At 60.7% G+C, this 20,000-nt stretch overlaps 2 protein-coding genes across 3 annotated transcripts in view; both read left to right on the top strand.

Moving 5' to 3' along the window:
• Nucleotides 1-4,774: 4,774 nt before the first annotated feature.
• SMO (smoothened, frizzled class receptor) lies at nucleotides 4,775-14,438 on the top strand (the record flags this gene model as incomplete). The annotated part of the gene is given in 13 exon segments (XM_084273429.1): nucleotides 4,775-5,033; nucleotides 7,306-7,428; nucleotides 7,431-7,510; nucleotides 8,389-8,598; nucleotides 9,306-9,478; nucleotides 10,277-10,496; nucleotides 10,599-10,722; nucleotides 10,806-10,898; nucleotides 11,103-11,211; nucleotides 11,406-11,591; nucleotides 11,840-11,988; nucleotides 12,079-12,213; nucleotides 12,830-14,438. Coding segments are annotated over 13 exon segments (2,403 nt in total). The 3' UTR covers nucleotides 13,372-14,438.
• A 4,838-nt stretch (nucleotides 14,439-19,276) lies between these two features.
• The window catches only part of LOC311197858 (putative adenosylhomocysteinase 3), a gene marked incomplete at both ends in the record, with an annotated part of 92,312 nt that continues 91,588 nt past the window's right edge, over nucleotides 19,277-20,000 (top strand). For both annotated transcript variants that reach the window (XM_084271691.1, XM_084271692.1), the window contains one exon: nucleotides 19,277-19,711. In XM_084271691.1, the coding sequence (XP_084127817.1) occupies nucleotides 19,277-19,711 (435 nt within the window). The remainder of the gene's footprint in view (nucleotides 19,712-20,000) is intronic.

A 20,000-nucleotide genomic window follows, 5' to 3' on the forward strand; every position in this document is an offset into this window, starting at 1 on the left:
GGGGCAATTCCAAGGGGCGAGAAGGGGGTGAGAGGAGGGGCAACTCCAAAACAAGGGGGGAGACGGGGGGCAACTCCAAGGGGGGAGAAGGGGGTGGGGGAGGCAACTCCAAAACAAGGGGGGAGAAGGGGGTGAGAGGGGGGACAACTCCAAAACAAGGGGGGAGAAGGGGGTGGGGGGGTGGGGCAATTCCAGTGGGGAAAAGGGGGTGAGAGGGTGGGCAACTCCAAAACAAGAGGGGAGAAGGGGGAGGAACTCCAAGGGGGGAGAAGGGGGTGAGAGGGGGGGCAACTCCAAAACAAGGGGGGGAGAAGGGGGTGAGAGGGGGCAACTCCAAAACAGGGGGGGAGAAGGGGGTGAGGGGGGGGGCAACTCCAAAACAAGGGGGGAGAAGGGGCTGAGAGGGGGTGTGGGGGCTGCTGCCCCCCCCCAGCGTTGCAGACCCCGGCCTCGCCAGCGCTTTCCGGAGCCGCCACCAACCGTGGGTGGAGTTTTTCTTCGTTTCGTGGGTGGTTTTTTGTTTTCTTTTAATTTTATTTTTGTCTTCTCCTCAGGCTGGGTGGTCCTTCCCCCCCCCCCTTTCCCCCCCACCGCCCCCGCACCGCCCTGCCGCAGAGGGAGCCGGGATGGGGCCCAGCCCTTTTGTGTGCAGCCGGGAGGCAGCTCGGCAGCACCACCGCACCCCTTGCTGCACCCTCTGGCACCCATTCTGCCCCCCCCCAGCTTTTGGCTGGGGTGGCACGGGGGTCTGGGGCACTGAGGTGGCCCCATCCTGCCCCAGCATCAACCATGGGCCAGCTCCTGCTCCCCCCCGGCATCCCCGGGCTGCATCCTCTGGGAATGCTGCCCCAAAACCTGCTCCATCCTGCCCCAAAGAGTGTCTTTTCACCTCAAAAAAGTCAGATTTCTCCCCCAAAAAGAACAACTTCTGACAAAGTTCCCCCCACACACTTCTCTTTCCAAAAAAGCTGCTTCTCTTTCCCCCAGAAAACAACCCTGTCCCCCCGGCCAATGCCAACGACTCACCCAAAAAGGCCATTTCTCCCCCAAAAGCAATCGCTCTCCTGAAGGATGCTGAAAAGCAACTTCTCCTTCTCCCCTCCCACCCCCCAGAATCACTTTTCTCCCTCAAACTTCTCCAAAAAGCTGCTTCTCCCCTCAAAAATAGTTCTCTTGCAAAAGTGGCTGCTCTCCAAGAGCGTCTTCTCGCCACGAAAGTGAACACAAAGCAACTTTTCTCTCTTCAAAAGCGACTTTTATTCCCCAAAAAGTGAGTTATCTTCCCCAAAAAGTGACTTCTCCTGCCAAAAAACAAACTTTTCTCCCCAAAAAGCAACTTTTCTCACCCTAAAAGTGACATTGTCCCCCCACCAAAGCGACTTCACTCCCCTAAAAAGAAACTTTTCTCTCCCAGTGAAGTGCCTTTTGGCCCCCAGAAGCAAATTTTGTCCCCTAAAAGTGGCTTTTCTCACCCAAAGGCAACCTTTCTCCTCGAAAAAACAACTTTTCCTCCTCAAAAAGTAACTTTCCTTCCCCAAAAAGTGACACTTCTCCCCCAAAACCATTTCCCCCTCCAATTCCATCTTCCCCCCACCCCAGAAGTGACTTACCTCCCCCAGAAAGTAACTTTGCCCTCTCAAAAACAACCCCCATCATTTCCCCCTAAAAAACAACTTTTTCCCTCACAAACCCCAACATTTCCCCCAAAAACAACTTTTCCCCTCACAAACCCCAACATTTCCCCCTAAAAAACAACTTTTCTCCTCACAATCCTCAACATTTCCTATGAAAAACAACTTTTCTGCTCACAACCCCTACACTTCCCCCTAAAAAACAACTTTTCCCCTCACAAATCCCAACATTTCCCCCCAAAACCAACTTTTCCCCTCACAAACCCCAACATTTCCCCCCAAACCCAACTTTTCCCCTCACAAACCCCAACATTTCCCACCCAAAATAACTTTTCCCCTCACAAACTCCAACATTTCCCCCTAAAAAACAACTTTTCCCCTCACAAACCCCATCATTTCCCCCCCAAAACAACTTTTCCCCTCACAAACCCCATCATTTCCCCCCTAAAACAACTTTTCCCCTCACAAACCCCATCATTTCCCCCTAAAACAACTTTTCCCCTCACAACCCCCATCATTTCCCCCTAAAAAACAACTTTTCCCCTCACAAACCCCGACATTTCCCCCCCAAAACAACTTTTCCCCTCACAAATCCTGACATTTCCCCCTAAAAAACAACTTTTCCCCTCACAAACCCCGACATTTCCCCCTAAAAAACAACTTTTCCCCTCACAAACCCCGACATTTCCCCCTAAAAAACAACTTTTCCCCTCACAAACCCCGACATTTCCCCTGAAAAAGTAACTTTTCCCCTCACAAACCCCGACATTTCCCCTGAAAAAGTAACTTTTCCCCTCACAAACCCCAACATTTCCCCCCCAAAACAACTTTTCACCTCACAAACCCCATCATTTCCCCCCTAAAACAACTTTTCCCCTCACAACCCCCATCACTTCCCCCCACAAACAACTTTTCCCCTCACAAACCCCAATATTTCCCCCTAAAAAACAACTTTTCCCCTCACAAACCCCAACATTTCCCCTGAAAAAGTAACTTTTCCCCTCACAAATCCCAACATTTCCCCCCAAAACAACTTTTCCCCTCACAAACCCCGACATTTCCCATGAAAAACAACTTTTCTCCTCACAAAGCCCAACATTTCCCCATAAAAAACAACTTTTCCCCTCACAAACCCCATCATTTCCCCCCTAAAACAACTTTTCCCCTCACAACCCCCATCACTTCCCCCCACAAACAACTTTTCCCCTCACAAACCCCAATATTTCCCCCTAAAAAACAACTTATCCCCTCACAACCCTCAACTTTTCCCACGAAACAACTTTTCCGCTCACAACCCCCTACACTTCCCCCTAAAAAACAACTTTTCCCCTCACAAACCCCAACATTTCCCCCCAAAACCAACTTTTCCCCTCACAAACCCCGACATTTCCCACCAAAAACAACTTTTCCCCTCACAAACCTAAACCTTTCCCCCTCCTAAACAACATTTCTCCCTAAATAACAACTTTTCCCCTCACAAACCCCAACATTTCCCCCTAAAAAACAACTTTTCCCCTCACAAACCCCGACATTTCCCCCTAAAAAACAACTTTTCCCCTCACAAACCCCGACATTTCCCCCTAAAAAACAACTTTTCCCCTCACAAACCCCGACATTCCCCCCCAGAATAACTTTTCCCCTCACAAATCCCAACATTACACCCCCAAAACAACTTTTCCCCTCACAAACCCCAACATTCCCCCCCCAGAATAACTTTTCCCCTCACAAACCCCAACATTTCCCACTAAAAAACAACTTTCGCCCTCACAAACCCCATAATTTCCCCCGAAAAACAACTTTTCCCCTCACAAACCTAAACCTTTCCCCCTCCTAAACAACATTTCCCCCTAAAAACCAACTTTCCCCCTCACAAACCCCAACATTTCCCCCCAAAACCAACTTTTCCCCTCACAAACCCCAACATTTCCCCCCAAAACCAACTTTTCCCCTCACAAATCCCAACATTTCCCCCTAAAACCAACTTTTCCCCTCACAAATCCCAACATTTCCCCCTAAAAAACAACTTTTCTCCTCACAAATCCCAATATTTCCCACAAAAAAACAACTTTTCCCCTCACAAACCCCATCATTTCCCCTAAAAAACAACTTTTCCCCTCACAAACCTAAACCTTTCCCCCTCCTAAACAACATTTCCCCCTAAAAAACAACTTTTCCCCTCACAAATCCCGAACATTTCCCCCTAAAAAACAAATTTTCTCCTCACAAACCCCATCATTTCCCCCTAAAAAACAACTTTTCCCCTCACAAATCCCGACATTTCCCACCCTAAATAACTTTTCCCCTCACAAACCCCATAATTTCCCCCCAAAAAACAACTTTTCCCCTCACAAACCCCGACATTTCCCCCTAAAAAACAACTTTTCCCCTCACAAACCCCGACATCTCCCCATAAAAAACAACTTTTCCCCTCACAAACCCCGACATTTCCAACCCAAAACAACTCTTCTCCCCACAAAGCCCAATATTTCCCCCTAAAAAACAACTTTTCCCCTCACAACCCCCATCATTTCCCCCTAAAAAACAACTTTTCTCCTCACAAACCCCGACATTTCCCGCGAAAAACAACTTTTCCCCTCACAAACCCCAACATTCCCCCTAAAAAACAACTTTTCCCCTCACAAACCCCATCATTTCCCCCTAAAAAACAACTTTTCCCCTCACAAACCCCAACGTTTCCCCTCACAAACCCCATCGTTTCCCCCCAAACTCCCCCCTCCAGCAGCCCCTTCTCTCTCGGGACAACCCTCTTCCCTCCTCCCCGAGCGCGATCTACCTCCTCACCCCCTCCTTTTCCTCCTCAAAAACTTGTCCCCTCCTTGCCCGCCCTTAAAAAAACCGTAACTTTTCCTCACAAAAAGCCACTTTTCTCCTCAAAAGCCGGCTGCACGCACCCCCCCCCCTCCCCCCCTCTGCCCCCCGCCTTTCCCGCCGAGGCCGCCTCTCCTCAGCCCGCCCCGGCGCGGGGCCGCAGCGGGCCGGGCCGGGCCGAGGGAAGAGGAGGAGGAGAAGGAGGAGGAGGAGCGGCCCCGCTTCGTTCCCCCTCCCGGCGAGCGCAACAAAGGGCGTCGGGGCATGGCGGGGGCCGGGGCCTCGCCGCCCGCCTAGCGCCGGTGCGGGCCGGGATGGCGGCGCAGGGCGGCGGGTGGCGCTGGGCGCTGGCGCTGGGCATGGCGCTGGCGCTGGGCGGCCGCCCTTGTCCCGCCGCCCCGTTCCTCAACTCTTCGGCCGTTCCCGAGCGCTGCCGCCGCCCCGCGTCCTGCGAACGGCTCCGTTACGGCGCCTGCCTGGGCTCGGCGCTCCCTTACGCCGCTACCTCCACCTTGTTGGCCTCCGACTCCGCCTCGCAGGAGGAGGCTCACGGAAAGCTCCTGCTCTGGTCCGGTATGGAGATGGGGGGAGGTTGGGGGGGGGGGGCCTCAAAGCCCCCGGCCTAGCGCGGTGTGTTGGGGGACACACACGACGGGAGCCCGGGAAAGGCCCGGGACGGGCACCGGGGAGCTCTATAAGGGGGGAAACAGGGAGGGTACAGTGTGGAGGGGGCTTGGGTAGAGTGTGGAGGGCAGGGGGTGGGCATAGGATGGAGGGGAGCGGTATAGAGGGGAGCAGTATACCAGGGGCCCAGGGATGGGCACGGGATGGAGGGGAGCACTATAACAGGGGACCAAGCTTGGGCGCAGGATGGAGGGGAGCGCTATATCAGGGGAACAAGCTTGGGTGCAGGATGGAGGGGAGCGCTATAACAGGGGACCAAGCTTGGGCGCAGGATGGAGGGGAGCGCTATAACAGGGGACCGAGCTTGGGCGCAGGATGGAGGGGAGCGCTGTAACAGGGGAACAAGCTTGGGTGCAGGATGGAGGGGAGCGCTATATCAGGGGTCCGAGCTTGAGTGCAGGATGGAGAGGAGCGCTATAACAGGGGACCAAGCTTGGGTGCAATGTTGAGGGGAGCAGTATAACAGGGGACCAGGCTTGGGTGCAGTGTTGAGGGGAGCACTATAACAGGGGACCAAGCTTGGGCGCAGGATGGAGGGGAGCGCTATATCAGGGGACCAAGCTCGGGCGCAGGATGGAGGGGAGCGCTATATCAGGGGACCAAGCTTGGGCGCAGGATGGAGAGGAGCGCTATAACAGGGGACCAAGCTTGGGTGCAATGTTGAGGGGGGCAGTATAACAGGGGACCAGGCTTGGGTGCAGTGTTGAGGGGAGCGCTATATCAGGGGACCGAGCTTGGGTGCAGTGTTGAGGGGAGCGCTATAACAGGGGACCGAGCTTGGGCGCAGGATGGAGGGGAGCACTATAACAGGGGACCAAGCTTGGGCGCAGGATGGAGGGGAGCGCTATAACAGGGGACCAAGCTTGGGCGCAGGATGGAGGGGAGCGCTATATCAGGGGACCAAGCTTGGGCGCAGGATGGAGGGGAGCGCTATAACAGGGGACCGAGCTTGGGTGCAGCGTTGAGGGGAGCGCTATATCAGGGGACCAGGCTTGGGCGCAGGATGGAGGGGAGCGCTATAACAGGGGACCAAGCTTGGGCGCAGTGTTGAGGGGAGCGCTATAACAGGGGACCAAGCTTGGGTGCAGTGTTGAGGGGAGCGCTATATCAGGGGACCGAGCTTGGGCGCAGGATGGAGGGGAGCACTGTAACAGGGGACCGAGCTTGGGCGCAGGATGGACGGGAGCGCTATATCGGGGGACCGAGCTTGGGTGCAGTGTTGAGGGGAGCGCTATATCGGGGGCCCGAGCTTGAGCGCAGGTTGGAGGGGAGCGCTATAACGGGGGACCGAGCTTGGGCGCAGGATGGAGGGGAGCGCTATAACAGGGGACCGAGCTTGGGCGCAGTGTTGAGGGGAGCGCTATAACAGGGGCCGAGCTTGGGCGCAGGATGGAGGGGAGCGCTATAACAGGGGACCGAGCTTGGGTGCAGTGTTGAGGGGAGCACTATAACAGGGGACCAAGGATGGCATGGTGTGGAGGGGAGTGGTCTGGTAGGGTACCAGGGATGGGCGCTGTATGGAGGGGAGCGGTATGGCAGGGGCTGGGGGTGGCCAGGGTATGGAGGGGAGCAGTATAGCGGGGGAGCAAGGATGGCATGGTATGGAGGAGATCAGTGTGGCAGGGGACCAGGGATGGGCACAGTATGGAGGGGAGCGGTATAGCAGGGGACCAGGGGTGGGCGCAGTGTAGCTGGGGACCAGGGCAGAACCCCATATGCCAAAGGAGCAGTATAGCAGGGGACCAGATATAGGCACAGTATGGAGGGGAGCAGTATAGCAGGGGACCAGGGATGGGTGCAGTGTAGCAGGGGACCAGGAACCCCATGCGGCAGGGGAGCAGTATAGCAGGGGACCAGGGATGGGTATGGTATGGGAGGGAGCGGTATAGCAGGGGACCAGGGATGGGTGTAATGTAGTGGGGGACCAGGCTGGAACCCCATACGGCAGGAGGGCAGTATAGCGGGGGTCTCAGAGTGGGCACAGCACCCTGGGGTGTTGCTGGGGCACCCAGGGTACCGCGTCCCCGGGGCTGTTGGGGCGGGTGGTGCTGGTGCTGCCCCCCACCCACACCCCCGTGGGGCAGGGGGACGGCGCGGGACGGGACGGGGTGGGATGGGTGGGATGGGGGGATGAGAGGGGGGTGACACCGTGTCCCCACAGGCCTGCGCAACGCCCCGCGCTGCTGGGACGTCATCCAGCCCCTGCTCTGCGCCGTCTACATGCCCAAATGCGAGGACGGCCAGGTGGAGCTGCCCAGCCAGACCCTCTGCCAGGCCACCCGCGCTCCTGCACCATCGTGGAGCGCGAGCGCGGCTGGCCCGACTTCCTCAAGTGCACGCCCGACCGCTTCCCCGAGGGATGCCCGGTACGGCGGCGGAGGGCGCCAAGATCGGGGGACACCCCACCGTGTCTCCAAATCCACACGGGGAAGCGCTGGCTGTTCCCCAGCCCTCTGTGGGGGACTGATGTCCATCCCAGCCTTCACCATGGGTGTGCTTCCTCCTCCTCCTTCTCCTCCTCCTCCTTCTCCTCTTCCTCCTCCTCATCCTCCTTCTCCTCCTTCTCCTCCTTCTCCTCCTTCTCCTCCTTCTCCTCCTTCTCCTCCTTCTCCTCCTTCTCCTCCTTCTCCTCCTTCTCCTCCTTCTCCTCCTTCTCCTCCTTCTCCTCCTTCTCCTCCTTCTCCTCCTTCTCCTCCTTCTCCTCCTTCTCCTCCTTCTCCTCCTTCTCCTCCTTCTCCTCCTTCTCCTCCTTCTCCTCCTTCTCCTCGTCCTCGTCCTCCTCGTCCTCCTCCTCGTCCTCCTCCTCGTCCTCCTCCTCGTCCTCCTCCTCGTCCTCCTCCTCGTCCTCCTCCTCGTCCTCCTCCTCGTCCTCCTCCTCGTCCTCGTCCTCCTCGTCCTCCTCGTCCTCCTCGTCCTCCTCGTCCTCCTCGTCCTCCTCGTCCTCCTCGTCCTCCTCGTCCTCCTCCTCCTCGTCCTCCTCGTCCTCCTCCTTCTCCTCCTTCTCCTCCTTCTCCTCCTTCTCCTCCTTCTCCTCCTTCTCCTCCTTCTCCTCCTTCTCCTCCTTCTCCTCCTTCTCCTCCTTCTCCTCCTTCTCCTCCTTCTCCTCCTTCTCCTCCTTCTCCTCCTTCTCCTCCTTCTCCTCCTTCTCCTCCTTCTCCTCCTTCTCCTCCTTCTCCTCGTCCTCCTCCTTCTCCTCGTCCTCCTCCTCCTCCTCCTCCTCACAGCCTGGTTTCTCCTCCTGCAGAACGAGGTGCAGAACATCAAGTTCAACAGCTCGGGGCAGTGCGAGGCGCCGCTGGTGCGGACGGACAACCCCAAGAGCTGGTACGAGGACGTGGAGGGTTGTGGCATCCAGTGCCAGAACCCGCTCTTCACCGAGAAGGAGCACCGCGAGATGCACGTCTACATCGCCGCCTTCTCCTCCGTCACCATCTTCTGCACCTTCTTCACCCTGGTGAGACGCTGGAGGACGCAGGGACTTGTCCCTGTGGCCAAGAAGGCCAAGGGCAGCCTGGCTTGTGTCAGAGCCAGCGTGGCCAGGAGGGCTGGGGAGGGGCTTGTGCCCCTGGGCTGGGCACTGGGGAGGCTGCAGCTGGAGTGCTGGGTCCAGTTCTGGGCTCCTCAGCACCAGAAGGACATGGGGGTCCTGGAGCGAGTGCAGAGAAGGGCAACCAGGCTGGGGAAGGGGCTGGAGAGCAGCAAAGCTTCCCAGGAGCGGCTGAGGGAGCTGGGGGTGCTGAGCCTGGGCAAGAGGAGGCTGAGGGGAGCCCTTCTCCCCGCTGCCCTGCCCTGCCCTGCCCTGCCCTGGCAGGAGGGTGCAGAGAGGTGGGTGATGGTCTCTGCAGCCAGGGGCCAGGAGCTGGGCCGAGGGGCAATGGGCTCAAGCTGCCCCAGGGCAGGGTCAGCTCAGCTGGGAGGGCAAAGTTCTTCCCTGGAAGAGTTGTGGGGCTGTGGCACAGGCTGCTCAGGGAGGGGGCTGAGTCCCCAGCCCTGAGGGTGTTGAGCAGAGGGGAGATGAGGTGCTCAGGGAGCTGGTTTAGCTCAGGATGGGATTGCTTGGACTTGATGATCTTCAAAGGGCTTTTCCAACCCGGTGATTCTGTGACTCTGTCCCTAGAAGAGGACCAGGCTCTGAGCTGTCCCTTTTCTCCTTCCTCCCAGGCCACGTTCGTTGCTGACTGGAGGAACTCCAACCGCTACCCCGCTGTCATCCTCTTCTACGTCAACGCCTGCTTCTTCGTGGGCAGCATCGGCTGGCTGGCGCAGTTCATGGACGGGGCTCGGGATGAGATCGTGTGCCGGGCTGACGGCACCATGAGGCTGGGGGAACCCACGTATGTGTCACCTTTGTCCCCATCCCACCATGGCCACGTGCTGAAAGGGGTCCCCAATGCTGAGGAGGGGTCTGGGGGTTAAGTGGCCTTTTGGGAGCATGGAAGATGCTCTGCTCTTGGGGTAGGAGAGACCCTTTTCTTCCCTGTCTCTACTGCCCTGGACAGGGGGACCCTCAGCTGGGTTAAAAACTGGCTGGATGGACGGGCCCAAAGGGGGTGGTGAATGGAACCAAATCCAGCTGGAGGCCTGTCACTGGTGGCACCCCCAGGGCTCAGTCCTGGGCCCAGTTCTGTTCAACGTCTTTATCAATGACCTGGGTGAAGGGATGGGATGTTCCCTCAGACAGTTTGGGGGTGACACTGAGCTGGGAGGATGTGTGGGTCTGCCTGAGGGTGGGGAGGGTCTTCAGAGGGGTCTGACCAGGCTGGAGCCATGGGCTGAGCCCAAGGGGCTGAGGTTCACCAGGGCCAAGGGCAGAGTCCTGCCCATGGGCCACAACAACCCCCGGCAGCTCCAGGCTGGGGCAGAGCGGCTGGAGAGCTGCTGGGAGAAGGAGCTGGGGGTGTGGGGTGAGCTCAGCCTGAGCAGGAGCCAGCAGTGTGGGGCTGTGGCACAGGCTGCCCAGGGAGGGGGCTGAGTCCCCAGCCCTGGGGGTGTTGAACAGAGGGGAGATGAGGTGCTCAGGGAGCTGGTTTAGCTCAGGATGGGATTGGATGGACTTGATGATCTTCAAAGGTCTTTCCCAGCCGTGTGTGTGATTCTGGGGGGGTTGGTGACCCTCCTGTCTCACCCCGTAGCTCCAACGAGACGCTCTCCTGCGTCATCATCTTCGTCATCGTTTACTACTCGCTGATGTCGGGCGTCATCTGGTTCGTCATGCTGACCTACGCCTGGCACACCTCCTTCAAGGCCCTGGGCACCACCTACCAGCCGCTGCTGGGCAAGACCTCCTACTTCCACCTCATCACCTGGTCCATCCCCTTCGTCCTCACCGTGGCCATCCTGGCCGTGGCGCAGGTAACGGCACCCCGGCCCCGTGTCCCGGTGCTTCCCGGCCTCGGTGGGGTGCAGGGGGAAGGGGTGACCACAGCCAGCCCACCCCATCCCCATCTCTGCCAGGTGGATGGTGACTCTGTCAGCGGCATCTGCTTCGTGGGGTACAAGAACTACCGGTACCGGGCCGGCTTCGTCCTGGCGCCCATCGGGCTCGTCCTCATCGTGGGGGGCTATTTCCTCATCCGGGGTAGGTGTGCGCTCACCCCGATGGGGGCACACTGAGTGCCTGTGTCCCCCCCAAACCCTGAGCACCTCCTCCCTCCACCGCAGGGGTCATGACGCTCTTCTCCATCAAGAGCAACCACCCTGGGCTGCTGAGCGAGAAGGCGGCCAGCAAGATCAACGAGACCATGCTGCGGCTGGGTGAGCTGGGCTCCCTCAGCACCCTTTCAGTACCCTTTCCGCCAGGGTTTGGGTGGAAACGGGGGTGTTTTGTCCCCTGAACCCAGACAAACACCTTCCTGGGGGGTGGCTGCAGTAAGGGGGGGGCAAAGCTGTACTGACAGTGTCCTCGTCCTGGTGGTGTTGGGGTCCTGCTAAACAAGGGATGTCCCGCTTTTCTTACAGGCATCTTCGGCTTCTTGGCCTTTGGCTTTGTCTTCATCACCTTTGGCTGCCACTTCTATGACTTCTTCAACCAGGCCGAGTGGGAGCGCAGCTTTCGGGAATACGTCCTGTGAGTGGGATGGGGACAGGGACAGGGATGGGGACAGGGACAGGAGGGAGCTGCTGGTGGCATCCCAGGTGTTGCAGAGCAGAAAGCCCTTTGTGTCCCCCACCAGCGTTGCCACCGCACCCGTAGAGTTGTAGGGACTCAGCCCCATCCTGTCACCCTCCTTAGTGCCACCGTCCTGCCGTCTGTCCCCACAGGTGTGAAGCCAACGTGACCATCGCCACGCAGACCAACAAGCCCATCCCAGACTGTGAGATCAAGAACCGGCCCAGTCTGCTGGTGGAGAAAATCAACCTCTTCGCCATGTTCGGTACCGGCGTCTCCATGAGCACCTGGGTCTGGACCAAGGCCACCCTGCTCATCTGGAAGCGGACCTGGTGCAGGTGGGACCCTCAGGGTGTCACCCCACAGCTCCCTGTGGGACCCTCCTGCCCCGTCCAGCGTTGTGAGATGTGGGAAGTTGTCCCCAAACCTTTGCCTGTCGCCTCAGTGAGTGGTGGGCTCACAGCAGACAGCGGCTTGGGAATAGGGTGGCCTCTGCCACCCTCAGTGTCCCTGTCCAGAGATGGGGAAGGGTCCCCGTGCCCCCAGCTGCGCGTGTCCTCACGCCGTGTCCCTACTGTGTCCCCAGGCTGACGGGACAGAGCGATGACCAGCCCAAGAGGATCAAGAAGAGCAAGATGATCGCGAAGGCCTTCTCCAAGCGCAGGGAGCTGCTGCGCGACCCGGGCCAGGAGCTGTCCTTCAGCATGCACACCGTCTCGCACGACGGCCCCGTGGGTACGGCCCCGGGGAGGGGGGACACACACCCCTCAGCAGCTCCCTGGGGTCCCCTCCTTGACTGTTTCCTTCCCACCTTTGTCCTTGTAGCTGGTTTAGCGTTTGACATCAACGAGCCGTCGGCTGATGTGTCCTCGGCGTGGGCGCAGCACGTCACCAAGATGGTGGCCAGGAGAGGGGCTATCCTGCCCCAGGACATCTCTGTCACACCTGTGGCGACGCCTGGCAAGTTCTTGGGGACCTCATGGGGTGTCTCTGGGAGGGGGGAAGAGGCTGGCAGAGAATCATAGAATCATAGGGGTTGGAAGGGACCTTGAGAGCCCATGGGCTCCAACCCCCTGCCCAAGCAGGGTCCCTAGGACAGGGGCTGGGATCTCTCCAAAGAAGGAGACTCCACACCCCCTGGGCAGCCTGTCCCAGGGCTCCCTCACCCTCACTGGCAAGAAGTTCTTCCCCACATTGGGGGGAACTCCCTGTGCTCCAACTTGAGCCCATCGCCCCTTGTCCTGTCCCCACAGACACTGAGCAGAGGCTGCCCATGGCCCCTGGGTCCCACCCTTCAGCTCTTGATGCCCATTGATCAGATCCCCTCTCAGGCTCTTCTCTGCAGGCTGAACAGCCCCAGCTCCCTCAGCCTTTCCTCCCAGGGGAGATGCTCCAGCCCCTTCAGCATCCCTGTCCCTCCTCTGGACTCTCTCCAGGAGATCCCTGGCTTTGTTTATCCCAGGGGTACAGGGGATGTGTGGGGAGGCAGAGCCTGGGGGGAGGGGGCTGGGGCTGGTTGGGGGGGGTGCAGGGCAGGATGTGGCCTCTCTCACCCACCCTGTCTCACGTCCCACAGTGCCCCCCGAGGAGAGGGCCAACCTTTGGGTGGTGGAGGCCGACGTCTCCCCCGAGCTGCAGCAGCGCAGCGGTCGCAAGAAGAAGCGGAGGAAGAAGAAGAAGGAAGTGTTCCCAGATCCTGAACGCTGCCTGGGGGGGTCCACAGGCCCCCTGGCCACCAGCACCGTCCCTCGCCTACCCCGGCTGCCCCCCCAGCCCTGCCTGGTGGCCTTCGCCCCCGATGTCATCCCGGGGCTCGCCCCTGGCCAACCCGAAGCCGCCTTTGCTGGGATGCCGTGGGACCACCGGCGCAGAGCCAACGTCTTCCACCTCATCAGCAACCCCTTCTGCCCCGAGAGCGGGACCCTGGATGAGGAGAAGCCCGGCCCCAGCAGCGGGCGCTGGCAGCGCAACGGGGGTCCCCTCTGGACCCCCAACCCCGGCACCCTGCCCCGCGGCGGGGGGCCGAGGACTCAGGGCCGCCGGGCCGGCTTGGCCCCCATCCACTCTCGGACCAACTTGGTGGACGCGGAGCTGCTGGACGCTGATTCGGACTTCTGAGCCCCATTGGGACGTTGTGAGGGGGGTGGGGACACAGGGGGTGAGACCCAAAACCTCTCCCAGCACAGGCAGCCAAGGAGGGGACACCGAAGCCCACCCTGTCCCACCGGCGCCGAGCCTGAGCATCCCTCCGGCCTCAGCGGACAGCGTTTCTCCCTGCATCCCAAACAGACTCCGTGCACACCCCAACCCACCAAGACACCATCAGAAGGGTTTTGGCATCACCAGGAGAGGAGAAACAGTGCCTCAGTGGGGAACAACCCCCCAGGGATTCAAGGACAAGGGGGACGCTGCCTTCCCCACCGCCGGCGACGACGGTAACCAGGCAGCGGGGTAGATATCAGTGAGCTGCATCCCCGGGGTGCTGGGACCTGCTGACACCCCTCCTTCACCCCCCCACTCTGCAGCTAGACGGTACGTAGAGCTTCCAAACACTTGTGCCAATAGTTCCTTATTTTTGGATGATTTTTAATGATTTTTTTAATCTTTCTATCACACACTGAGACACGACAGCCGGGCACCGGCACCGCCAGTGAGAGCGGGATGAGCTTGAACCCCCCCCACACACACACCCCTTCTCACAAGGCAGCAGCAATCACCCCCGAGGGCTGTACCCATTTCTAGGTGCACCCCACATTTCTTCAGGGGTCCCAAAGTGCCTTCCAGCCTCCCACTGAGCTGAACCAGAGCCAAAATGGGAGGGGCTGGTGGGCTGGTGCTTCCCAGCCCGGGATGCTGGAGGTGGGCTGGGGTCTCCCGCGCTGTCCGGGTGCCCCAACTCCCTGCACAAAGTATTTTTTAGTGGGATTTTTATTTTTTTAAGGAGAAAACAAAAAGCCCTCCCCACCCCTCCTAGATCACAACAAACCCAGCTGAGCCCTGAGGTGGGAGGACTCTGGTCCCTGCCTGTCCATCTGTCCGTTCTCTGTCCATCTGTCCGTGTCTCTCACACCCAGGTAGGCTCTTGGCTTTCCCGCTCTCCCAGTGACCTCCACGGGTTGATTTTTTGCTGTGTTAAGGAAAAAAAAAAGCCCTTTCCTGTATCAGTATTAAATTTGCCAAGTTTCCATTGCTGCCCTGGGCTCTTTGGGGGGGTATTGAGTGGGGAAATTAGGGGGGGAGGGGGTTGTCCTTTCTCTGGCTCCTCCCAAAACCTCTTTAACCCCCCCCTGCCCCACTCTTTGGCCTGTGTGGGGGGCTGGAAACACCCGTGGGTGCAACAGGGAGTGGAGTGGGGGGGATGCTCACTGGGTTTTGGCAGCAAAGTAGGGGGGCCCCTTTGCCAGCAGGTGGCACTCAGGGCTCAGGGATCCCCAGACTCACTGTGGGGTCACTCTGGTTTTGGGGTGCTGCTGGGTGCCCCCGGAGGTGCCGGGTGACGCGCCGTGATGATGGTGCTTTTGGGGACAGATGGTGCTTTAGGAAAGTGTCTTTATCACAGAGTCACAGGGTTGGGAAAGCCCTCTGAAGATCATCCAGTCCAACCAATCCCACCCTGAGCTGCCCCAGCTCCCTGAGCACCTCATCTCCCCTCTGGTCAACACCCCCAGGGCTGGGGACTCAGCCCCCTCCCTGGGCAGCCTGTGCCACAGCCCCACAACTCTGCCAGGGAAGAACTTTGCCCTCCCAGCTGAGCTGACCCTGCCCTGGGGCAGCTTGAGCCCATTGCCCCTCGGCCCAGCTCCTGGCCCCTGGCTGCAGAGACCATCGCCCACCTCTCTGCACCCTCCTGCCAGGGCAGGGCAGGGCAGGGGGGAGAAGGGCTCCCCTCAGCCTCCTCTTGCCCAGGCTCAGCACCCCCAGCTCCCTCAGCTGCTCCTGGGAAGCTTTGCTGCTCTCCAGCCCCTTCCCCAGCCTGGTTGCCCTTCTCTGCACTCGCTCCAGGACCCCCATGTCCTTCTGGTGCTGAGGAGCCCAGAACTGGACCCAGCACTCCAGCTGCAGCCTCCCCAGTGCCCAGCCCAGGGGCACAAGCCCCTCTCCAGCCCTCCTGGCCACACTGTGTCCCTCTGAGGCTGAAACCTGCCCCCAGACTGAGCTTTGTAACCCTCAGGAGAGGCAGGAACCTGCTCTGAATCCCACACGTGGGTTCTGACTTCTCCTCAGCAAGGAAACAGTGTCAGTTCAGTGAGGTTGGGTCTTTCCAAGTGCTTCTTTCTCCTTTAACTCCAACCCCCCATGCACGTTCCTCCCAGCATCCTCCCCACTGCTTCAGCATCTTCCCAGCCCATTCAGTGCGTTCCAGAACTTTCTCTCCTTGCCTCCATCCCCAGCGTTTTCCAGTCCAGTTGCCACCCGTGCCCAGCACAAACCCAGTTTCCCTCTTGTCCCCAGTGAGATCTTCCAGCCAGGTTCTTCCTCTCCAAGCGTGAGCTCTTCCCTTGGGTTCTCAGGTTTTGCTGCCTGTCCCCATCCTTCCTCTTCCTCCTGATTTTGGGGGGGTTTCCTGGGTCTGCATTTTCCAGGCTCCTCTGAATCCTTCCTGCTCTGTGACCCCGTTGCCTTTGGCATCGACAAACTGTCCCTTTGCTTCTGGCTGGCCCCAGATCTGGTCCCTCAGAGGAATGTTCTGCTCTGTGGGACACAAGGAAGGTCAACCCCACCCTGGGGTGCATCCAGCACGGCTTGGCTGGTCCAGGGAGGGGGTTGTCCTGCTCTGCCCTGTGTTGGGGTGGCCTCACCTCCAGTCCTGGGGGCAGGTTTGGGTGTCACAGGACAAGAGGGACACAGAACTATTGGGGAGTGTCCAGAGGAGGCAGCCAGGATGGGGAAGGGGCTGGAGGGGAAGTCTCCCCAGGAGAGGCTGAAGGCCCTGGGGTCATCCAGACATTGATGGTGTGTGTGTACTGAAGCGTGTGTGCTCACCATGGCTGAGCCCAAGGGGCTGAGGTTCAGCAGGGCCAAGGGCAGAGTCCTGCCCAGGGGACACAACAACCCCCGGCAGCTCCAGGCTGGGGCAGAGCGGCTGGAGAGCTGCTGGGAGAAGGACCTGGGGGTGTGGGGTGAGCTCAGCCTGCCCAGGAGCCAGCAGTGTGCCCGGGGGGCCAGGAAGGCCAAGGGCAGCCTGGCTTGTGTCAGAGCCAGCGTGGCCAGGAGGGCTGGGGAGGGGCTTGTGCCCCTGGGCTGGGCACTGGGGAGGCTGCAGCTGGAGTGCTGGGTCCAGTTCTGGGCTCCTCAGCACCAGAAGGACATGGGGGTCCTGGAGCGAGTGCAGAGAAGGGCAACCAGGCTGGGGAAGGGGCTGGAGAGCAGCAAAGCTTCCCAGGAGCGGCTGAGGGAGCTGGGGGTGCTGAGCCTGGAGCAGAGGAGGCTGAGGACAGAGCTCAGGGGGTCTGTGGGTTCCTGCCCAGGGCAGCGCCGATCTCTCTCCTCTCCATGGGGACCAGGGATGGAACCCCAGGGGCCGGCGTGAAGCTGCCAGGGGAGGGTCAGGCTGGGGGTCAGGAGGAGGTTCTGTGCTGAGAGGGGGGTCGGGGCTGGCACAGGCTGCCCAGGGAAGGGGTCCCAGCCCCGAGCTGGGCTGAGGGCAGGAAGCGCCTGGCCGATGCCCTCGGTGCCACCTCTGCCTGGGCTGGGGCTGTGTGGGGCCAGGAGTGGGACTGGGTGGGCCTTGGGGGTCCCTTCCAGCTCAGGAGATGCTGGGATGAGTCTGATGGGAGCTCCAGGGAGGTCACCCAGCACCCTGCTCCAGCACCGAGATGCAGCAGCACCTCAACCCCAGACTCAGCACGTCAGGAGCTGGGAGGGACCTTGAGAGACCCTCCCAGCCCAGGATGCCATCAGCCTCCAACCCCAGACCGTGCTGGTCACGGTCACCCTGCTGTCCCCCAGGACCCCCAGGACCCTCTCCCCCCCACTGCTCTCCCACAGCCCAGTCCCCAACCTGTACTGGTCCCTGGGGCTGTTGTTACTCCTCTGGATGGTCCTTGTCTGCCCCCTCAGGGGTCCAGCTGAGGTGAGGAGTCCCTCAGATGCTGACACAGGACAGATGTGTGTTCATGAGAGGTGCCTGTTCATAGGTTCTCCACGCTTCTGTTTCCCATGATGAGAGCTCGTTATCACAAAGCCCTTAATGACCCGTCACAGGCTTGAGAACAGGAACCCAGAACATTCTAAAGATTGCCTCACTGCACCTTCACAGAGCCTTTGGAAGGGACCCCCAGAGCTCACCCAGCCCAACCCCCCTGCCAGAGCAGGATCCCCCAGACCAAATCCCACAGGAACCTGTCCAGGACCACAGGGTTTGGATGTCTCCAGGGAAGGAGACTCCCCAGCCTCTCTGGGCAGCCTGGCCCAGGGCTCTGTCACCCTCCCAGGGACAAAGCTGCTCCTGACATTCCCATGGAGCTTCCTCTGCTCCCGCTGCACCCGCTGCCCCGTGTCCTGTCGCTGCCACCCCTGAGCAGAGCCTGGCTCTGGCCTCCTGACTCTCACCCTGTGCACACTCACAGACACTGATGAGCTCACCCCTCAGTCTCCTCCTCTCCAGGCTGAACACCCCCAGCTGCCTCAGCCTCCCCTCACAAGGACGGGGTTCCCCTCCCTCCATCACCTCGGTGTCCCTGTGCTGGGCTCTTCCAAGCAGCTCTGTGTCCTTCTGGAGCTGAGGGGCCCAGAGCTGGACCCGATATTCCAGGTGGGGCCCCACCAGGGCAGAGCAGAGGGGGACAAGGACCTCTCTTGCCCCACCAACCACCCTTTGCCTATTGATAAACACTGATGAGCTCACCCCTCGGTCTCCTCATAGAATCCCGGGGTTGGAAAGTCCTTGGAGCTCGTCGGGTCCCCCCGTTCCCGTCCTGTGCTGACCCAGATCCCCAGGTACCCCCAAGGCCAGGTCCCCTCAGCCTCTCCTCACGAGGAAGGGGCTCCATCCCCTTCATCACAGCGTCCCCGAGCGCTTGGAAGGGACCTCCAAAGCCCACCCAGACCAACCCCCCTGCCAGGGCAGGGTGAGAGGCTCAGCCCCCCAGGGACGTGTCAGGGCCCCGGGGTCTGGGTGTCCCCAGGGAAGGGGCCTCTCCCCCTCTCCCCCTCCCCTCCATCCCGGCCATGCTCCACGGCCCCTACACACCCCCTGGAGCCCAGAGTCCAGGACAACACCCTTGGCTTATCCCTCCCACCGCCCAGCTCATCCCCACGATGATAATTAACATAACCCGAGCGAGGAAGCCTCTTAATTACCCCTTCCCTTCCCTTCCCTTCCCTTCCCTTCCCTTCCCTTCCCTTCCCTTCCCTTCCCTTCCCTTCCCTTCCCTTCCCTTCCCTTCCCTTCCCTTCCCTTCCCTTCCCTTCCCTTCCCTTCCCTTCCCTTCCCTTCCCTTCCCTTCCCTTCCCTTCCCTTCCCTTCCCTTCCCTTCCCTTCCCTTCCCTTCCCTTCCCTTCCCTTCCCTTCCCTTCCCTTCCCTTCCCTTCCCTTCCCTTCCCTTCCCTTCCCTTCCCTTCCCTTCCCTTCCCTTCCCTTCCCTTCCCTTCCCTTCCCTTCCCTTCCCTTTCCTCTTCCCCTTCCCTTCCCTTCCCTTCCCTTCCCTTCCCTTCCCTTCCCTTCCCTTCCCTTCCCTTCCCTTCCCTTCCCTTCCCTTCCCTTCCCTTCCCTTCCCTTCCCTTCCCTTCCCTTCCCTTCCCTTCCCTTCCCTTCCCTTCCCTTCCCCGCGTTGGAAAGGCCGGCCGAGGCCTCAAGGCCCTTGGTAGGCCCTAAAGGCCTGCTCGCCGCACCCGGACTACAACTCCCAGCACCCCCCGCGGCGCGACCCGCGGCCCCGCCTTAAAGGGGAGGCGCCGCGGGGGCCGCTGGGAGTTGTAGTCCGCTGGGCTGCCCGTCCCGGCGTGCCCCGCGGGCGCTGAGGGGGCGGGCGGGCCCGCAGGCTGCAGTGGCTCGGGCGCTCGGTCGTTCTCGGCGGCGGCGATGTCGGTGCAGGTGGCGGCCCCGGCTGTGGAGCTGAAGGAGCTGAGCGGCCCCATGGATAAAGCGGCGGGACCGCCGTGCGAGCCGGTGGCCGCGCACCCGCCCGGGCACGGGGTGGCGGCGGCGGCGGCCCCGTGCCCGCTGCCGGCCGCCGAGCGTGAGGCGGCCCCGGCGGCTTCTTCGTCCTCTTCTTCCTCCTCCTCCTCCTCCTCCTCGGGCGCCGAGCGGCCCCCGCTGAGCGCCTGCTCCGCGCCCGGGTTGCCTCCCGGGGCCGCCAAGGTGCCGCAGGCGTCGGCGATGAAGCGGAGCGACCCCCACCACCCCCAGCACCGGCACCGCGACGGCCCCGCCGCCGGCCCCGCCGCCGCCGCCGCGGCCGAGGCGCTCGTCAGCCCCGACGGCACCGTCAGCGAGGCGCCGCGCACCGTCAAGAAGGTAACGGGGAGACTGGGGGGGGAGGGATGGTGATGGGGGGGCACCGGCAGGCCCCCCAGCCACGGCAGCCCATCCCCCGCGGGACCCTGCGCCTCGCGGGATGGGCATCAACCCCCCCCCCCAACCTGGGAGGGGGACGGGGAAGCGTCGCGGTGCTTTGGGGACACGGAGGGGGCTCCCCCGAGGGGTGTGTGGCGTGTCCGTGTGTCCCGGGGGCTGCTGGGGGGGCTGAGTGCGCCGGCTGTGGGATGGATGGATGGACAGACGGACACGGAACCCCCCAAAGGGG

Source organism: Gallinula chloropus (assembly GCF_964237585.1).
Source record: "Gallinula chloropus genome assembly, chromosome: 1".
Taxonomy (NCBI): domain Eukaryota; kingdom Metazoa; phylum Chordata; class Aves; order Gruiformes; family Rallidae; genus Gallinula; species Gallinula chloropus.